This window comes from Podarcis liolepis (genome assembly GCF_965112155.1).
Source record: "Podarcis liolepis genome assembly, chromosome: 1".
NCBI lineage: Eukaryota > Metazoa > Chordata > Lepidosauria > Squamata > Lacertidae > Podarcis > Podarcis liolepis.
Genome location: NC_139554.1, coordinates 41,385,957 through 41,406,728, shown reverse-complemented (window position 1 = coordinate 41,406,728; position 20,772 = coordinate 41,385,957). Strand labels below are relative to the sequence as shown.

Here is a 20,772-nt window from a genome sequence, read left to right as displayed (position 1 = left end):
TGGAAACAATGTAGAAGTGTCATCAAACAGCACTACGCAGTCCAGCTCCCTTTTGTTTCTCTGCCCTAGGAGAGCTTGCCTGCTTTTGCTGCCCATCTTTAGTTTCACAAGTCAGCAGTGCCCTTAGCATAACCTCCCAGTTGGAGTCTTTTGACCTTTGCTTCAGAGAAGAATGGGACTCTGATGGGAAATAACCACACTGTTTAATCACTACAGTTAGCTTTTTCCTATAAACATGACCCTTCTGGAATACAGTTACCCCATAATAGTTCCCATGCAACTCTATGTTACTAAACATATAAACGGAGTCTTTAAGAATCCTGATTTTAGAGGATGGGGAATCCACAGCCCTACAGAAGTTGTCAAACTGCAACCCCCATCATCGCTGTCCATTGGCCATGGAGGCTGAGGCAGATGTGAAGTGGAGCCCAACATGATCTTAAGGGTCACAGGTTCTAGAGCAATAACTTACAAGTGTCTGCAAAAAAATAATGTATACATTTTAAGAAATAATTTCGAATGGTTTTTGTTTCTGCTCTTCCTGTTCTTTCAAAAAAAAAAAAAAAAGTTGTGCCTCTATATTGCTGTTGGATGGCTCTTAACTTTTTTGTTATGAAACCCCAGTATTAAAAAAGCAATAAACACACACCATTTTTAATACAGTTCCAGATATTTACAATGTATCCCAGAGTTTGGCAGTGTCATGTCTGAGTTTTTAGCAGCATAGGTTGAGCACATACTTAACAGTTACACTTAACTGATACTTTGGCATCCACCACTGTGTAGTCTTATACATCTACTCAACAAACGGACCATAAACATTTATAAAACATTCCTGTTCAACAGAAACTGTGACAAAAATAACTTCCCATTTAACTTCAATAATAGAAGGCAAAGCTTTTCTTTAGCAATAACATTGCAGCTAGCAGAAAACTTTTACAGTCTTATATAGTCATTATTACATAGCTTGTATTATAGAAATGCAGGTTCATTTGAACCAAACACACATATCATACGCATATGTATGTTTGTTTGAAGCCAGTATAACTCAAAGTATACACTATACACAGAAAATGCTTTGATGGTGACTGAAGAAAAGAAACAGAGGTCTCTATAGGAACTTGCACTTTCCTTTAACAATTATATGCAAAAGCACCAAAAACAGTTGGCACAATACAATATACTTAAAATTGATCATATTGATTCCAGAATACACATTTTCACATTATTATACAGTGAGTTTAAATAATATCCAATACCCCTGCAAAAAATTCAATCTTTTGCAAACAACTCACTTAACCGTCAAGTTATTCACAACATTGTTTATTTCTATAGCTGTGGAGAAACCCTTTCTTTCCTGCTTCTCTAGCTCTTAATGAAAATATTTTTTACTTCAGTGGAAGCAATGACAAATACACAATAACTCTCATGAAATGTGCTGTGTTATCTCTGAACTATGCAACACTATATTTTACAACTGTATTATTACCATACTAAGCTATGAATGCGGATGATATGATAGAGATGCAGCCTAACACTCAAGCTGTGCACTCGTACATTCTTGAAGACCAAAGCAGAATCATCATCCAAAGCCCTAGTCCAGGTCCATTGACCCTGGGAAGCACATCTGGCAATAATCAGGATGAGGGCCTTTTCTGTTGTGCTGCCCATCCTAGGGAATGGCTTTCCATAGACCCCATGACTGTATTGTTTTAGATGGCTAATAAATAAAATATATTAGGCTGTTTTAAAAGGTTTCTGAGCAGTTGTTCTCTTTCTGCTGGCTTACTTTTGATGTCTTAGTTTCAATGGGTATTTTGTATTTTGTTGTGGGGGTTTGGCCTTGGTGACAATATTTGAGATTTTAATGGGAATTGTTATATATTTTACAATTGTTTCGTGTTTTTGGATTGCAGCTGCTTTGCGTTTCTTTGAAATTTAGGCAGGGTATAGATAGATAGATAGATAGATAGATAGATAGATATTAACAAATGCATACATAGACATTCTTATAGTCCATCTTTAAATTGCATGAGTGCATGAGTTAGTGCACTGTTCGCTACTGAACTACAATAATCCATGTGTCCCATGAAGCTTTGCATCTTTACAGGTCTATAGTCAATAATGCAAAACTGGCTGTTCAGCGTTTGCTGGAATGTATCTTAATGCTGCTTTGCACCTTAATATTAGTTCCCAAGTGGGCCCCATATGCACCCCATATAAACCACATTCCTTCTTCACTTCAGAGGAGGGGACATTTCCATACAAAGCACATTTGAAGCATATTTTCCCTCTCAAATAATTCTGGTCACTGTAATTTGATAAGGGTTGCTGGGAATTGAAACTCTGTGAGGGGCTAATGTGCTTCAAATGTGCTTTAAAGATATAGTGTCGGGAGCTGGTGGGGAGCTCTGGGTGCACATCATATTTCCAATACTTGGCAATACAGTAAATCAGGGTGCTGGGGTAGAATTTCTAGGCCTTTTAACATTTTAAATCATGAACTTACTAAACTCTTATATAAATATCAGTTTGTTTCCATATAAGTTATTTTCACCGTAGTTTGTACATCCTGACTTCCCATTGCCGTTGTTTTCTTTCTGTCCCATCAGTTTATTTTGATAGCTGATTTTAATTGCAGTTCTCAGACCAGTTACTCTGTAATTATCCCAGTTACTGCCTTTATTTTGTCAGATCATCATCTCTACTGAAATGCTCGTGTTGTCGTAAGTAGTCTGCGGTATAAAAAGAGGCACTATAATAGCCATTATGTATACAACATTTCTATCCAGACATATCCTCAGCAAACTCCTGATAGAGTTACCTACTTTGTGCTAGGGATTTAGGCATTCAAGTACATGTATTGCCACCCAAAAAACACAGGACAGAAAGGTAGGTGATTTTACTCCTCTCTCTTTTTCAAATTGCTGTTGTTGCTTTTGACTGGCATGGGTTATGTGATCCATGGAGAAAGGTGACTCAAACTATTCAATGAGTATATGTTTGTAAGGTTATGATGTAAATTGTGTAGTGTTAAATGCTAGCTGAAAGACATGTTTCACAAGCAGGACCTGTTGCATCTTTAAGCAGTACCATATCTTTTTTAATACTGGCAACCTAACTCATTGATTTCAAATGATTTACTGCCAATAAATACATTTCAAGATCAGGGTGGAAAATCTTAGACCTAAAATGAGGAACCTATGGATAAATTAAATAAAAGTAAGTGCAGGGCTTTTATTCTAATAAAATGTTTAGGGGAACTCTCATTTCCCTACTCATATTGAAATACTGCCCCTCAATGAGGTCAAATTTAGATTCACAAAATGTTTAGGGTATGTGTACCCCTGCGTAACCCCAGGAAAAAAAAGCACTGGTAATGTGTAGTACTTAACCTCATTCATGAGCAAGTTTCAGCTCATAACTTAAGATTGCAGTCCTGAACTCCTATACTACAGAAATCAAAAGGATTAAGATGTTGCTTAATGTGCTGCAAAACACCTACACGGAAGGCAACTCACAGTGCAATCCTGACCATGACTACTCCAAAGTAAGTCATATTGAATTCAATGGGGCTTACTCCCAGGTAAGTGAGGTAGGATTGCTGATTCACACTGTAGGAAATAAAATGCAACCTACACAGAATCATAGGATTGTAGAGTTGGAAGGAACCAAGAGGGTCATCTAGTCCAACCCCCTGCAATACAGGGATCTTTTGCACATTTGGGTGCTAAGATAGTTCTTCAGAATGGTAATAAAGAAGCGATTTTACCTTTTTCTTAGAAGCCATACATCGGATTGCATCAATATACTGTACAGGATTTTAAAAATAAAACTCCTTCAGAGCAACTTCAACATGAACAAATAAAATGCAAAAAGACAATTAACTAGTACCCTTGTTTGTAGGCAATGTAAACATCTCTGACAAACTTGGTACCCCCATTGGCTTCTTAATTTGCAAAAAAAAAAAAAAAAAAAACCCCAACCATACAGTTTACATCATATAAGCCATCTCTCAGCCATAGAAAAAGAACAATACAAACTCAAACAATGTTCATGGCCTCACAACTAATTCCAAGAGCAAATTTGTCCATTGAGAAAAAAATCTCAGACATTTATCGTTGGCCAGTGGTACTTGCCTTCCTTTTGTTTCCATCCAGTTTAGAAACAATTCTGTACGGGAAGTGATGCAAGTGTCATTCTATTGGAGACCTATAACTAAACTGGACAAAGCCTTAGAAAAAATGTGCAGGAAGGCATAATGTTACTTTCCAGGTAGTGGACCTAATGAATGAAGGGTCTGTTCCATACCCAACCATTAAGGTCTGTTGGCGTGCCATTTTATTTGGCAAATATGTGGAAGGAAACTTTCTATGACAGCAACATAAATAATGCTCTATTTAGTAGTCACAGACAATTATAGAAATGTTCATCATTGTGGCTGCTTTCTTCATGGCCATAGGCATATCTTTATCACCACACAAATTGTGCTTCTTTTGTCTCCAGACATGCAAAGCAACAACTTTACAATGAAAGACTTGCAGCCAATTTGATTTACAGTGCTTGGCCAAGGTCTGTTCCCCCCCTCAAACACTTTAAATTAAGGCAGTTTAGTATTACCCTGCCAGTATAATTTTTCTTCCATTTTTTTCTTCTTCCACTGACAGAACAGCAACAACTTAAATGTCTTTCTGAAAGTTTTGTTACAGAGAGCATAGCAGATTGGGTTAACAGTACTATTCACATAGCACAGCCAATAGCCAAGGTGCCACAGCGTTGGAGGAATACAATCTGAGCAGAATGTGGAGACCAAAACCATGATATTGTAGGGTGTCCAAGTGATTATGAACGCTAGAAGAATGGCGCTTAAAGTTTGGGCTGCTTTGCGCTCCTTTATAAGGACCATTCTTTTCCTTTTAGTAATTTGATTGTTTATATTTGGATCCATGTTTTTGACGGAAGTTGTGTCCTTAGATAAAGTGGCAGAACAAGGAGTGATCTTTACTTTTCGGCAGCCATTGTTAGTTTCTTTGGCACCATCAGCTTTAACCACCAGTCGGAACTTATAAGCTACACATTTACTACTTTTTTTAACGTGGCCTTTGGTTGGGGTTAGAAAATATTTGGGGGTCTCATAGTCATTTTCCCCAGGTTGGTCTTTGATAAAGGCTTCCTTTTTCTCCTCTTTATGTTCATCATCCTTGCTTTTTACTGGAGACTTATAAGCTACTTGAAAGACGGGATCAGAGGCACATTTTTCCTCCTCTTCTGAGGATGCATAGCTGCTGCAAGTGGTTAGCTGGTCCGCCTTAGACCAGTCATGACAAGTATTTTGAATCTGACATGCCTTTGCTGTTGCCGAAGTACTTCGGCTGGATGAAGACCATGAAGCCTGACACCTCTCCCTTTTGGCTAAATTTTGTTGCTTGCAGCTAAAGCAGGATTTTAGCAAAGCTTTCTGAGGCTTTATCATTTCGAACTCAGCCACAGAACTGGATCCTTGAAGTTCGGCCAGGTCCTTGGTCCGTTTCTCAGTCTCTCTATAAATACGGCAATACAAAATTGTCATCACAGAAACCGGGATATAGAAAGCAGCAATCGCAGTACCAAAGGTGATGATGGGTTCATACAAAAATTGAATCTGGCATTCTCCAGGCGGGACAGTTCGTTCCCCGACGAAATACTGCCAGCATAAGATTACTGGTGCCCACAGGATAAATGAAATTAGCCAAGCTAGGCCAATCATGATGCCAGCCCTTTTCGGTGTGCGTTTAGCCCTGTAGGTTAATGGCCGTGTAATAGAAAAATATCGGTCGAAGCTGATAACCAGTAAATTCATTACTGAGGCATTGCTAGCTACATAATCCAGGGCTAGCCACAAGTCACATGCTAGACTCCCAAGAGACCAGTACCCTATTAATATGTAGGATGTATAAAGATTCATAGAAAATATTCCAATGATAAGGTCTGCACACGCAAGACTGAGTAAATAGTAATTGTTCACCGTCTTGAGCTGGCTGTTGACTTTGAAGGATATCATCACAAGAACATTCCCCACTATAGTTATTAAGCTTAAAATGGCCGTCACTGTAGCAATGGTAATTACTTCCCAAAGGCTATGACCTTCTAAATGCTTATGGTTAGGGGTTGTACCATTGACAATGGTTGAATTGCTGTGCAATTTTTCTTCCATTCTTTTTCTTGGCGTATTAACATCAGTCCCTTTTAAGCTGCTTCTTCATCTGTACTTTGAAGACACCTTTTTAATGACAAATAAAGAGAAAGAAAGCTCGTAAAATAATAATGGACTTCTGCCAGATTTATTAAGCACAAGCAAATTGTAAGACCGTTGGAGTATCAATTATAAATTACAACGACTTCTAAAGATATTTAAATATTATGTATTCAAGTTTACAGGCACAAAATAGGCTTGGTAATATTTCCCAGCCAACCTTTGTTGCTATAGGAGAGCCTTCCCCAAGTTGGTACACTCCAGATATTTTGGAATACAACTCCCATCATTCCTGACCATTGGCCATACTGCCTGGGATTTATGGGACTTGTAGTCCAAAAATATCTGGAGGGCACCAGATGTAGGAAAGTCTTCTGACATAAGTGAAATATTCAATATTAATTGTTGAATTCTTACTTTAACTATTTAATATGAACAATTAAGTATATTTTGTATTCTTTTTCTCAAACTATTGTGGTTAGAAAAATCAACTAGTATTAGTCGTAGGTCCCCCATTGCAGTAGGACAACAGTGAGGCAGGGCACATTTAACCTATGATACCAATGGACTCTAGATGTGATGTTTAATGGTACCATAAATTCAGGGAACAAGTTGTATTGGCAGTGTTTCACAGATAGGTAAACACATAAAGGAACCACTATTTTAAAAGTACACACACACAAAAGTTGTGACACAGGGGTCAATTTCCTTTCAATTCAATATGGGTCCTGAAGAAATTAATTCCCTGCATTTGCTGTTAAAATAAAGCCTTGGTGTGGTTTTTAATTATACAGTCCAACGACATATGGAGGGCCACATGTTTGCCACCCCTGCTGCAATGAAAGAAAAATTTGAAGAGTGGCATAATATGCAGAATTTTTTAAAGAAAGCAATGGAAGGCTAAAGTCCTGGTAAAGAGACAAGTGGAGTATGTGCTGTTCAGTAGCAGTAAAATTCAATTCAATTCAATTCTATTCTATTTATTTAATTTGTATACCACACTACATCTGTAGATCTCATGGTGGTTCACAACATAAAAATGCAATATAAAAACACAAAATACATAATAAAAACAAGAACAAAAAATCTCATTCATTGCTTTAATAGCGACTAAAATATATACAGTATTTCCTATTCTATGTCTTCTGTCTTTCATACTTAAATACTGGTAGCCCACTGGACTCCTCCCCTTCTTCTCCTGCTCGTTGCAACTAGAATTCTTTGCAGGTAACTTTCACAACTCTTTCTCTAAAGCACAAATCTGGCTGTCCATTGTTGCTATTTATTGTTCTGAGCTGCAGAAGTTCATATTAAAAAATGCAGTAAGGTTCCTTCTTGATGCAAGAATGCAAAGTTTCTTCATTTCAGCTACAGCAAAAGTGGTTCCCTAAACAAACCTATCATACGTGATTGACTACAGACTCTTAATGGAAAGGCCAACTCAGGTCATTTTCCACAATTAAAAAAAAAATCACCCCTTTATTTTCTAATAAGTCCTAGCTGACTAAGGACTGCAGGGGAAGAAAAGCAATGAGCTCACTGTAATGGAGGAGTGACTATTAATCATATTTGGCTGTTAAGATCTTAAAGTGTCACCTATCTGCATCAATTCCAAATGATCAGGTTCTCTGAGACAGTATTTTGCCTTACAAAAGTAATTTCTGCTGATGGGTTTGTTTCCAATACAACCAAGAGGCAAAGCAAAATGTTAGACATCGCTATAGCTTTAAAGCTTTTCAACGTGGTTCCCATGTTATGAAAGCAGTACACAGTAACTACTTGTAATGCAAAGAAGAAGAAAAAGTACATGCAATGCCTGAGTAATAACTACATGTAGTTTGCAATTGATTGTACTATATCTGGGATAATGTTCATTTGAGCAGGGTATTTGTGACTAAATAGCCAGTTATTGAACCAGTACTATTGGATTTACTGTAAGATTTCTATCTATTCTAAGAAGCAGTGATTTCCTTTCTTTTGGATCAGCTTCCCAGAGGATACTATACAATGTTTGGATTGCTCTAAGACCATTACATGTGCTACTAAATAGTGCTTAAATTAGGTCTTAATGCACTTTCATGGCCATAATGCATATGCATACTCAATTTCAAGATGGCTCCCCTCTCCAGATTCTGAAGCAGATGAAAGCACCTTTTATACATGAAAAAATAGTGTGCAAGAGATTCAGATGTAGCTTTTAGAGCTGTGTGTGAAATGGTTCTTATAAATAATGTCTGGTTCATCCCATAAAATTGTAGCACATAGCAGAAGTGGATTTGGGGGGAGTGCAACTGGTTTGGGCGCATTTGGTGTGGAGCTTTGGGGGTGCTGCAGGGGGCGCCACAACTATGATGTAAAATGAAAGGTTGGATGTCATGGGGGTGGCACTGATTTTTAATGCTGCCTCTGAAATTTGAGACCACTGCCTATAGCATCTAGAAGACACCACATTGACTCCCTCTGTCACAGAGCATAGGACTGCACTCAGATTACTCCATCAGATATAGAGATCAAGTGGGCACTGCATTCCTTTGCTCTGGAACCAAGCCATTAGCATTAGCTTCAGGGTTTTGTGGGACTCAAAGTACTCATGAATTCCACTTTCCCTTTCCCACTGACTATTGTTTCTGATCCTCCGCCTCGCTGTTTTGTTGCTGTCATCCTATACAGTGGTACCTCAGGTTAAGCACTTAATTCGTTCCGGAAGTCCGTTCTTAACATGAAACTGTTCTTAACCTGAAGCACCACTTTAGCTAATGGGGCCTCCCACTGCTGCCGCACCGCCGGAGCCCGATTTCTGTTCTTATTCTGAAGCAAGTTCTTAACCTGAAGCACTATTTCTGGGTTAGCGGAGTGTGTAACCTGAAGCGTATGTAATCTGCGGTACCTCTGTAGTGGGGATTGGACTAGGAATGAGCTGTCAGGCAAGTAGTTAAGCAGGCAAGTAATGACTGTCAGTGAGGTAGGTGCTGCTGCAAAAACTGGATGTGACAAGGTAGTGAGCAGCTGCCTCCTTCGTTCAAAAACTGCTGCTGTCATATCACACATAATATTGCTCCTCTTGATTGCCTTTCTGAGCATGTGCACACGATTTAACCAAGATGGTGGTAGTTTCTCGGGTCAAGTTTCTTTGTTAGTCTGTGAGGCTTGCTCAGGAACTTTGCTGAGGTTGGGCCTGGCTGCGGTTTCATCCCAGGGGAGAACTTCTCTGAGGTGCCCAAGTCCTGTGTAACTGCACTGCACTTTGGAGAGAAGCAGAAAAGGAGGCACAGCCATTAACAAATTTTCTTGTGATCAATCCTAAAACCACCCAGTGGGTTCCCACTCCCAACACAGATTTGGAGCAGCTGCACGCAATAAGCATTTCTGCTTTGATTTTAGTGGCATGTTGGGCAGATCTGTCTGAGCACATCACCATGGTCACAGCTACTGATTAACATGCACAGTGGCATGCTCATGCATAAGTCACCATGGAAACTTTAAATATGTAGTGACCATGAAAGTTACTGCCAATTTTTTTTTTTGGGGGGGGCGAAGCACTTTCAAAATTGTTATGAATCAGCTCCCAAGGCTAGCGTTCTGGAATCTGCATGACATATTACAGTATTTAGGATGCTGTTTATGGTTGTTTTCTCAACAGCTTAATGTGGATATATTGCTACTTTCATTATGTTCAGTTGTGGATTATGTTACCTGATTTGTGAGGCATTTCTTTAGGGATTATTTCACGGGAACTTTATTTGTGAGAGAGCTGCAAGCCAGATATTACGATTGTTTACCAAGTCACATTCCAATGGTATTTACTCCCAAGTATGCAGTTTTAGGATCGAGGAGCTCTGAGCTGGTGATATCCCCCCGTTAAAAACAAATCTTATAATTAATCTTGGAAGTCTAGAAAAACCACAGCAACTAAACGATGCGGCCGCAAAGAGCGGAGGTTCTGTTGCGCTTGCATCAAATGCGCCGCGTTTGCGACCGTTTCCCGTTCACTGCAGACGGGGCGGCGCGCTTCGCGAGGCTTCGCCGGGACTTCCGAGAGGAGTCAGGATCGCCAGGCCCAAGCCTGGCGCGGCCCCCAGTTCCTCCTCTCCCGAGGGAGGCAGCCACCTTCCCGCAGGAGGCGGGGAGGCGGGCCTGGAGAAAGGCGGCTGCGAGGAGGAGCGGGCCGGACCCGAAGTAGCTGCCATGCAGCAGCCCGAACGCGGCGGCGGCGGCAGCAGGCCCCAACGGGGAGGCGGCGGCCGGCAACCCCATCGTCGGCGGCCGGGCGGTCGAGAGAGGCCGGCGGAAGGCGCCGGAGGCGGCAGCAGCAGCGAGGCCGGTCCCGGCCGAGGAGGCGGGAGCCGGGGGAGAGGCGGGGGGAGAGGAAGAGGCAGGCGGGAGGCTCGCGGCAAAGGGCCCGCCGCGCCTGCCTCCGCCCCTCACGGTTATGAATCGGTAAGGAAAAAGAGACACACACGAGGCCGAGGCGGAGCTAAAGTAGATCCCCCCCCCTCCTCACGGCTTCTCTGTGGCAAAGCTTTCTTATCTGAGTCTCCGCCGAGGCTGTTACTATCTCCCTCTCCCTTAGCAACCAGATTCTACCTTATATATTACATAGTGTGTATGTGTGTGTTTGGCGGGGGCGTGTATTATATATTTATATATACATATATACAGTGCTTTTTTCTGGGGGTAAGCAGAGGTACGCATACCCCCTAAACATTTTGTGAATCTTTGTACTGTGGTCCATTTACTGTATTTATTTTTCCTGATTTGAACTATAAAATGGTGGTTTTCATGAGTCAAAAGGAGAGTACTCCTAAACATTTTTTTTTAGAAAAAAGCACTGCATATATAGATACATATAGTGCATGGGTAGGCAAACTAAGGCCTGGGGGCCAGATCCGGCCCAATCGCATTTTAAATCCTAACCGCGGAAGGTCCAGAAATCAGTGTGTTTACAGGATGGCAGCCTTAGGTTGGGAGTAATTAGGTTCACCACCCTTTGTGAACAGAAATTCTGATACCCCAGTTTAAAATGTCACTCTGGGTATGGAGTGAAAAATTACCTGTATGGGGCTATATATTGGCCAGAATAGGGTTTAAATTGGGTAGTTGGCTCCTAGCGTGCAGTGATTGCAGGTGCAAAACTAGCCTGTGATTACCTGGTCACTTCACACACAGGAACTGATGACCCAAATTAAATGTGTTGCCCACAGCATGACATCTGGTGTCATGTTTAAACCAGACCTGGCCAAGGAGACAGGGAAGTTTTCCTCAAAAAGTTGTAAAACCTGAGTGTTTTTCTTTCGTTAAGGGAATGAATCTTTGCTTGTTTGGGGACTTCAGCTGTTCTGTGTAATCTCTTCTCTGGGTCATCAGCATGCCTAAGGTGATGGCAGCTGTACAGTCAATGTTGCCTCAGAGATGGCATAGGACAAAGTGACAGACAGTTACTATTCAGAGGGAAAGCTTGGGCTGAGCTCTGGGTTTGCATGGCAGCTGGAAGAGGAACAGATTTCTGCAGTCTTGTCGGATGCACTCTAAGCACTGTGACAGCATTGTGATCATGCAGTTACCGGTACATTGACAGGACACAAAGTTGACAGCATGTGCACAGGCGATGTGCTACAAGTGTAGCTGCCAGCCACATGTGACACCTTAGTAAATATGAACGTGCTTTAGTAACACACACATAGTAATTACAAAAATAAATCATTAGCTAGATCCCCCCCACCCCGAGTGTAGCAGTCTGGTTCTGGCAGTTGGCCAGTAGAGTAAAATTTAGGTTGAGTCAGTAAAATCCTGGCTAGGTGGCAGACTCCCATATTTGTAAATTATGTTTGTGACTAATTTGCTGGTTAAGCGTTCCAGGTAAATTATACTTCCCATGACTGTGATTATGCAACTTAGAATGTTGATAATATTTCAGCCCAGCATGGATCAATATTGCTCAGCTTTAGAGGATTTCTAGGGTATTCTTGATGTTAACCATTGAGTGCTTCCAGATGGGGGCTTAATGGATTATTGGAAATTGGCAACAGTTTTTTTTAAAAAACTTTTTAGAATCCCCTTAAAAGAGTAAATCTAGAAGGGGGAGGGAACATGGATGGTCATTTTGACAGTGGCACACAATAGCATTGTGTACATACTGCAAAAAAACCTTGTGTGCATAAAGAAGACCAACACCATAACAAAGACCTATCTGAAAGCACCACTATACATACTGACAACTACATGAATTCAGTGGGATTTATTTCACAGTAGGCCTGTATAGAATTCAGTTGTGTATAAAGATAGTTAATATTTTACAATTGCTTACTCCCAGGTAAATGGCCTTACTGCTTTAGGGGTATTGTTGAGTTATGCATATTTTGTTGTAAGTCTTGTAAAACTTGAAGAAGACTTCTTTTGTTTGCCTCTAAATTTGTAGGAGAGTGATGTTATACTATTTTTGTGCTGTTCCTTTTGGATTGTGGTAGATTTTGACTATAAGCAATAAAGTTCATAACAGAATTTAAATTAAGTAGGATTACCAAATATGATTTATTTTAAGGGGTGTTCATTATTTTAGAATATTACAAGTAATGCCCTTACATTTTTTATAGTTCTATAGAATCACTAATATTTCAACAGACAAACCTAAGATATTTGCACAGTTATTTATAGCAGTGCAATTAAACTATTTTGGTTTGAATGTTTTTGCTTATTTTTTATGATGCTTCTATGAAGCATTTCAAGTGGTTCTTAAATTATTATTACAAAATGCAAAAAGATAGATTATTGTCCCTACTAGAGGTAGGCAGCTAATTACAGTACAGGGAATACTGAGGAAGGGAGACACAATGGTAACGTTTCTTTTAAAAAGAGGTACTGAAGTTTACTTTTAAAATTTCTTGTAATGAGTCCTACCTGGAAGCATGCCATGCATCTTGGAAACTCCGCTCCTTCTAATGTGTAGGAATAGGCTGCAGTTGTTCAGTGGTGCCTTCCTTGGTCACATGTCTTTATTGTGGCTTCTCATCCCAGGGCTAAGTTGTTGAAAACAGATTGTGTGGTTGAGCTCTGTCACAAATTAAACCCTGTTTTTAAGCCTCAAAATCTGATGTAAGTAATACCCATGCAAAATATTTTGGTTAAAAAAGATACTCTCCTTTGCATTTAAAACAGGAGTGAAAAATAGAGCCAAAGTCTATAGTCGCCTCCAAAGGTTAAAACATACAATGAAGGAACCAAGCTGAAGGTGCAAAAATGAGTGGTTAATAGCATTACTTATAGATAAATTATTTGTTTTCCTACAAAGCTGGGATTATTAGGCAAAATTACATGAACTGTTGGTTAGCTGCTTTCATACTTGTTTTAAAGTTCAACAGGCAGTACTATATCTCAATAATCATACAGTTGTACCTCAGGTTATAGACACTTCAGGTTACAGACGCTTCAGGTTACAGACTTCGCTAACCCAGAAATAGTACCTCGGGTTAAGAACTTTGCTTCAGGATGATAACAGAAATTGCGCAGCAGCGGCGCGGCAGCAGCGGGAGGCCCCATTAGCTAAAGTGGTGCTTCAGGTTAAGAACAGTTTCAGGTTAAGAACTGACCTCTGGAACGAATTAAGTTCTTAACCCAAGGTACCACTGTACAACGTTCTTGTAAAATAGGTCAATATTATCTCAATATTTCAAATAGGGGAGATAAGTTAATGGTTGAGGTGAGATTTGGGCTCTTTCTGGTCCACGGTCTGTTCTCTTAGAAGCAACATTACCACAAGCTCTCTGTTAGCAGTTACCATTAAAATCAAATAATTTGTGAGAAGGTCACAGCAACTTCTTACAAAAGCAGAGTAGAACATAATGTGCCATGTGTAATCTCTTACGCCAAAATATACTTGGCAAATGTTTATTCAGCTTTTAGAAATCTTCACAAGAGGAGTTTGCATGCCTCACCAAGCAGCTTGATAAATCACTTTCATATTGGCCCTCCCACAATTGTTAATATTGTATATGCTTCTGTTGCAGCTTACTCTGACAGCTGCTGTTAGACTCTTTAGAAAGCTATGTTAAAGATACTTTGTAAAGATACAAGAAAGCATGTATATTGCCACACCATGTTGTACAGGTAGAAAAAAATATATACATGCATTCTTATCATTCACAATGGTGTATGGAGTTACATCTGCACAGAAAAATTATGACAGGATTTCTGAGGCAGCCCTGACTTAAGCATTTGTATTACAGGGTTGTGTCCACATGAGGGCAAAATGTTCTATACAGTATTATGTATACGGTTGGAAATATAAAATATGCATGCAGTTCCAATAATTTTTGCTCAGTGATTGGAATACAATTTGTCCTCTGGGTATTGGGAATAACTGCCACATGCATTTGTGGAGTGATGTTATGCAGCAATAGAACATTTGATCCACGTGCTAGGCAATCAGGTTATTGATTCTTGATAGCCAGTGTGGTATATTGGTTAGTTTGAGGGAGACCAGGGTTCGAAACTCCAGTGAGCCATGAAGCTCATTGGGTGACTCTGGGGCAGCCACATCCTTTCAGCCTAACCTACCTACAGGGTTGTTGTGGGGATTAAATGAGGAGTGGAAGAACTTTGAGCTCAGTGGAAAAAATGTAAGATATAAATGCAATAAACAAATAATAAACAAATTACCACTTACTGATTATATTGATTCCCCACTTTTCATAATTTCATAGTTGGAGTGCAAGCAAATTTCGAGGCTTGAATAAAACTTTATACTGTACAGTGGTACCTCGAGTTACATACGCTTCAGGTTACAGACTCCGCTAACCCAGAAATAGTACCCCGGGTTAAGAACGTTGCTTCAGGATGAGAACAGAAATTGTGCTCCAGTGGCACGGCAGCAGCAGGAGGCCCCATTAGCTAAAGTGGTGCTTCAGGTTAAGAACAGTTTCAGGTTAAGAACGGACCTCCGGGACGAATTAAGAAATTAACCCGAGGTACCACTGTATATGTTTACTTTTAAGAGCATCATATTTGAATTAGTAGACACATTTCTTCCCAGACCTGTAAAAATAATTACCGTATTTTTCGCTCTATAAGACGCACCAGGCACCAGACCACAAGACGCACCTAGTTTTTGGAGGAGGAAAACAAGAAAAAAAATATTCTGAATCTCAGAAGCCAGAACAACAAGAGGGATCGCTGTGCAGCGAAAGCAGCGATCCCTCTTGCTGTTCTGGCTTCTGGGATAGCTGCGCAGCCTGCATTCGCTCCATAAGACGCACACACATTTCCCCTTACTTTTTAGGAGGGGAAAAGTGAGTCTTATAGAGCAAAAAATACGGTAACTGTTAGGCTTTGTTTCCAGAAACATCATGTTAGTTAACTTCTGGATTCCTCCTTATTTATGTGAATGCTTGGTAAACTGCTCCTGGTGGCATTTTAGCAACGTGTTACCTTCCATTCTGCAGTGTAAGTACTTGGATATAACCTCTGTAACGGGGTTGGGGAACTTTAGGCCCAGGAACCAAGCATGACCCTTGTGTGTCCCTCCCCAGGCCACGCGTCTCTTCCAAGCCACATACCTCACTGACCCTACTCTGCGCCCCATTTTGAAAACTGTTGCCTGTCTGTAGTCTGTCCTTTAACTGTAATAATGCTTCTTGCTTGCCTGGATGCAGAATGGAGAGAGGGGTGTGGTGTGTGTAGAAGCATGACTTCAGCATGGCTAGAATGTGGCATACCGTTCTAAGGTAAGTGTCTGCCCTTGGTTTTTCCTCTAGCCTTATGTCCACTTTCAATGACTGTTGCTGCTCTCTGCTTTTGGGCTCATTGTCATTAATGTGGATTAGATCCCATCTTTACCTAAAGTGTGCGCTGAGAGGATTGTAAAACTCACCATTGTTTAATCACTGATCTGAATAATTTGTATTTAATGATTTTCAGTCAAATCCTGTTGTATGTTTACTGAGATGCAAGCCCCACTATGTTCAATGGCACTTACTTCCAGAAAAGTATGCATGGGATTGTAGTCCTGGTGTATTTAACTATTAAGGCATTATTCTTGGGGCCATAAGGGCCTGAACATATTTTTCAGAGATAGCAGTTACACTGCTCAGTATTTTGAGTTATAAATTATCTTTTTAGTCAGAGTAATTTGAACATAAATGCAACAAATGGTGTATTTAGAAATAAGAGCTGGTTTCTAACACCATCAGGAAAGAAATTTATATTGCAAAGTGTGAATAGGGATCGTTTAGAAAGAAAGCTATTATGTTTGATATTTTAATCTCTTGTTCACGTTGGCATTTCTGTCTCTAGTATTATGCTTCTCTTGTGTTATATGTCTATAATTATGAGAAAGCTCGGATAAATCTGTAAGGATTATGTCATATTAAATTAAAATCATATTTCTGCCACTGTTATTGGCTAGCCACATTGTCATGCAGATGAAAGATAAAATATATAAATTATTTTGTGGAGAAAAGACCAAGTATGAATGCAATTACTGGCAAGTGGCCAAAACTATAATCTTTCTGCTTTTATAAACAAATCTAATTTGCAGAAATGAATATACTTACTGGTTTAGCCAATTAGAATACAGAAAATAACATGATAGATTATTTCCAAAACAAATTATTTTGCAATGAAGTTCAAACAGCTAAATCACAGAACTAAATGTTTTTGATGTGTTTCTTGTTAGAGCTCTAACTGACTGTATTTCTTGTCACAATGCAGCAACATATCCGCATCCTCCTTGGATTCAGTGAAATTCAGTGAATTGGGTAAAAAAGATTATCATAAAAGCAAATGGAACCTGAATAGCCAATCTGTGTGGCAAAATGAAACACGCAGCAAGCTACTTACCGTATTTTTCGCCCTATAGGACGCACTTTTTCCCCTCCAAAAATGAAGGGGAAATCTGGGTGCGTCCTATGGGGCGAATGCAGGCTTTTGCTGAAGCTTGGAGAGCGAGAGGGGTCGGTGCGCACCGACCCCTCTCGCTCTCCAGGCTTCAGGAACACATCTGCAGCCTAGGCAGCCCTACGGGAGGTCCGTCAGGGATGTCTAGGCTGCGGATAGCAGCCTGCCGCCCGGTGGGCGGGGCGCCCTGAAGCAGAGCGCTCCCCGCGCCAGGCAGACATCCGCAGCGTGGGGAGCTTTGCAGGAGTTCACGGCAAGGCTCCCCACGCTGCGGATAGCAGCCTGCTGCCTGGCGCGAGGGGCGCCCTGAAGCAGAGCGCCCCCCGTGCCAGGCAGACATCCGCAGCGTGGGGAGCCTTGCAGGAGTTCCCGGCAAGGCTCCCCACGCTGCGGATAGCAGCCTGCTGCCCGGCGCGAGGGGCGCCCTGAAGCAGAGCGCCCCCCGCGCCAGGCAGACATCCGCAGCGTGGGGAGTCTTGCAGGAGTTCCCCACAAGGCTCCCCACGCTGTGGATAGCAGCCTGCCGCCCGGCGGGTGGGGCACCCTGAAGCAGAGCGCCCCTTGCGCGGGGCAGACATCGGCCAGCCCCACAAGCTCGGGGGACAGCAGGGAGGCGCAGCGCCGCCATCCCGCTGTTCCTCGACCTGGTTCTGTTTCCCCGACCTGCTTTTGGGGGGGAAATAAAGGGAATTTTTTCCCCCTTTATTTCCCCCCCAAAAAACTAGGTGCGTCCTATGGGACGGAGCGTCCTATGGGACGAAAAATACGGTATATTTACTTCATGCTATTTTCATGTTGATTTGAATGTTTTAAGTTGTAACCTGGTGTGGTGGTGCATGCCTGCAATACTCCTGAAGATTGAGGCTGGAGAATCACTTGAGCTCAGGAGTTTGGTGCTGCTGTGGGCTATGCTGATCGGGTGTCCACACTAAGTTTGGCATCCATGGTGTGATATGTTTGAAATGCAAGGCATAAAACAACCAGATGAAACTGGGTGCAGATTTCCCTGCCTCAACAATTACGCTGCTTCCAAATTGGAGCATTTTCCAGGTATTGTATCTAAATGTCCTATTTAGACTGGCTTTAAGCTTCCTGATTTTTGAATGGCTGGTGCAGGGAAGCCAGGTGTTGTGGACTTGTTACTTATTTATTAAATTTGTATACCGCTCTTCATCCAGAGATCACAGGGCGGTTCGCAACATAAACGCCGCCAATAGAAGTTAAGGGCAGTATCCAAAATGTTAGTGTTGTTGTGACAGAACATCAGTGTGCCCAACCCCCACGAAACTTGAACACATTCTTCTGATGTGATCTAGAATGCAGGAGATAATGTGCCTGGCTCATGATGTTCTAGGATTGTAGGAAGATCCTAGCCATGTTGGAGCATCTATACCTTGACTGCTTTTCATGCTGGCGTTGCTCCAGCTTCTGAAGGTGTTGTGTGTGGACTGCAGAGGTGGGTAGTGGCAAACACGGCAAATGCAGCTTTCTTGACCAATTTCCACCCCTTCCAGTCTTTTAACCTGTTTTCTCCCCCTTCCTCATCCGCTATAGCAAACAGGACTATACCACAATAAGAGTGTTAATTTTAATGGACGGTAACATCTTGCATTGTTTATCTTGTATCCTTATTTACGCATTATAGCATACTAATTTCTCTGTAAGTGCTGCACAATTCTTTTGCGTAATGTTGACCACATTATGTTAGCAAACATTACAGTTTGTTCCATGCTACAATATGGATAAAAAGCATCAGAGCAAACTCCTCTTGAAAATGTGTTTCATTCAATCAACCTTGCAATTAGCTACTTGCCTAGGACAAATTGTAATTGCCTCTGGGTGAGCAGTTGAATGGTAGGAAGCTTTGGCCAAGAATGAAGGCTTAAGGGTTGGGAGAGTACTGTGTTGCGCTACAGTATAGCATCAAAGCACTATTTCTGTGTGCGCATTTCTTCTTTCAGCAGGGCTGCCTGGTTGCACCCTGGAGACTCTTTATTTAACTTTAAATCTTCTACAGCTTTGGGAGGTTGGCAGTCACAGATTTTCCCTTGTGTTTTCACCTTCTGATCCTTTTCAGTTGTCCTGATTCCTTATCCACTATAGGAAGCTTGATTCCATGAGTGCCAAGTAGGAATTACATGCATTGGGGATTGGTGGGGAAGAGACCAAATGGCTTTGGTGGCAGGGGAGCAATTCATTTGTCCATTTAAGTTAGCTGATGGGATAATTAATTGTGTGATTTAACTGTGTGCTGTGTAACTCATTGTCCCGTTTCTTGCAGATTACATTGTATGATCTCAGGTTCTAGTATAATAAGAGTTGGAAAAAATCTCCCTATTCCCTTTTCTCCACACTATGGACATTTTAAAAAATCATTATCATAAACCAGTTTTGTGAACTAAAAAGCCCTAAATATTCTAACCTCTGTAGGGGAGTAATTCCAGCTCCTTGATAATATTGATTGTTCTTTTATTCATCTACAAAAACTAAGTATTGGTGTTTTGTTACTGAAACATTTTTCTCCACATTTTGAATGAACACAGTATTCTGGCTGAAAAGGAAACTGTTAGCAATGAACAGCAGGTGGAGTAGGCAGTTGACTTTTCACTTTCGTATTGATCCTATCCAATATTTGCTGTACATGGTTATTCTAGGCGTTAGAGCAGAAGTAGTAGTTGACTGCTAAAAGAAACACTGAAAAAGACATGTGACTCCCCACCCACATTTCTTGGTAGGACTTACATGCTAAAGAGGAGCTAAGCAGAAAAGAAGAGATTGAAAGGGCTAAAAGAGCAACTTTCATCCTAGTTAGAAATTATATATATATAACATTGGCATGTAAATTTACAGAATGATCTTAGCAAGGTTTACTCTCATTGGGTTAAGTGGGATTTTCTTCCAGTAATTAAGCATAAGATCACAATATTGAAGTGCTTTATATATGTTTTTCTAAGATCTGTTATCTCATGCATTGAAAGCTAAATCATTTTTAATCTTCGTGTTAACCCATTTAAGGTACTCTTCAATTTGTTGTTAAAAGGAGGTTAAAGTGTTCTGCATCATCTTTTGATCAGTGCCTGTCTTGTTGGTGAATGGAGTGTTAATTTTGTAATGCTTCTTTTCTGGATTGCAAGCAGGTGAAAATCTTTATAGCTAAGTACTCTTAATTTTAGGTGACTCACCCCCTCCTTTCCCCAGTAAATAAATAAAATTGAACTAGGATTGCTTGGAAACTAAATTCTTTGTGTGTCGTGAGAAAACTTGGTGATGTAATCCCCAATTACTAGGATATCTGTTATAAAAAGAACTCAATAAATGGGGAGAGTTTGGTCTGTGAAACCGAGTTCATTAACAATTTGAAAGGCATCTGCTTACAATTTCTCTAATTAAAAATCTGGAATATTTAATTTGCAATTTCTGAGACTCAAGTATTCTTGCAATATTCAGCCTAGGGTAACAGCTGCGTTAACATAGTACAAAGTATGTGATCAGATAGGTAGTCCACAGGAAGGGGTGGACCATACACCAAACAATAACTCTAATTATTTTATTTTACTACATTAGAGCTAATGATTGTTTTTGTTTTTTCTAATTCTCAGTAAATACTTTTTTTAAAAGTCAATATTTTATAGCTTTTGATTAGAGCTCAAATT

At 40.7% G+C, this 20,772-nt stretch overlaps 2 protein-coding genes across 3 annotated transcripts in view; one reads left to right on the top strand and one right to left on the bottom strand.

Moving 5' to 3' along the window:
• Positions 1 to 640: 640 nt before the first annotated feature.
• Positions 641 to 20,772, bottom strand: part of CHRM5 (cholinergic receptor muscarinic 5) — a 60,390-nt gene continuing 40,258 nt past the window's right edge. The window contains exons 2-3 of one of the 2 annotated variants that reach the window (XM_083508593.1): positions 13,127 to 13,245; positions 641 to 6,259 (exon numbers count right to left, since the gene is read on the bottom strand). In XM_083508593.1, coding sequence (XP_083364719.1) covers positions 4,601 to 6,193 — 1,593 coding nt within the window. In that variant the 5' untranslated portion in view covers positions 6,194 to 6,259; positions 13,127 to 13,245 and the 3' untranslated portion in view covers positions 641 to 4,600. The remainder of the gene's footprint in view (positions 6,260 to 13,126; positions 13,246 to 20,772) is intronic. The other variant, XM_083508592.1, reaches the window with a different exon arrangement.
• The window catches only part of AVEN (apoptosis and caspase activation inhibitor), a 108,258-nt gene continuing 97,728 nt past the window's right edge, over positions 10,243 to 20,772 (top strand). Inside the window, exon 1 of the mRNA XM_083509533.1 lies at positions 10,243 to 10,669. Within this exon, the coding sequence (XP_083365659.1) occupies positions 10,418 to 10,669 (252 nt within the window). The 5' untranslated portion in view covers positions 10,243 to 10,417. The remainder of the gene's footprint in view (positions 10,670 to 20,772) is intronic.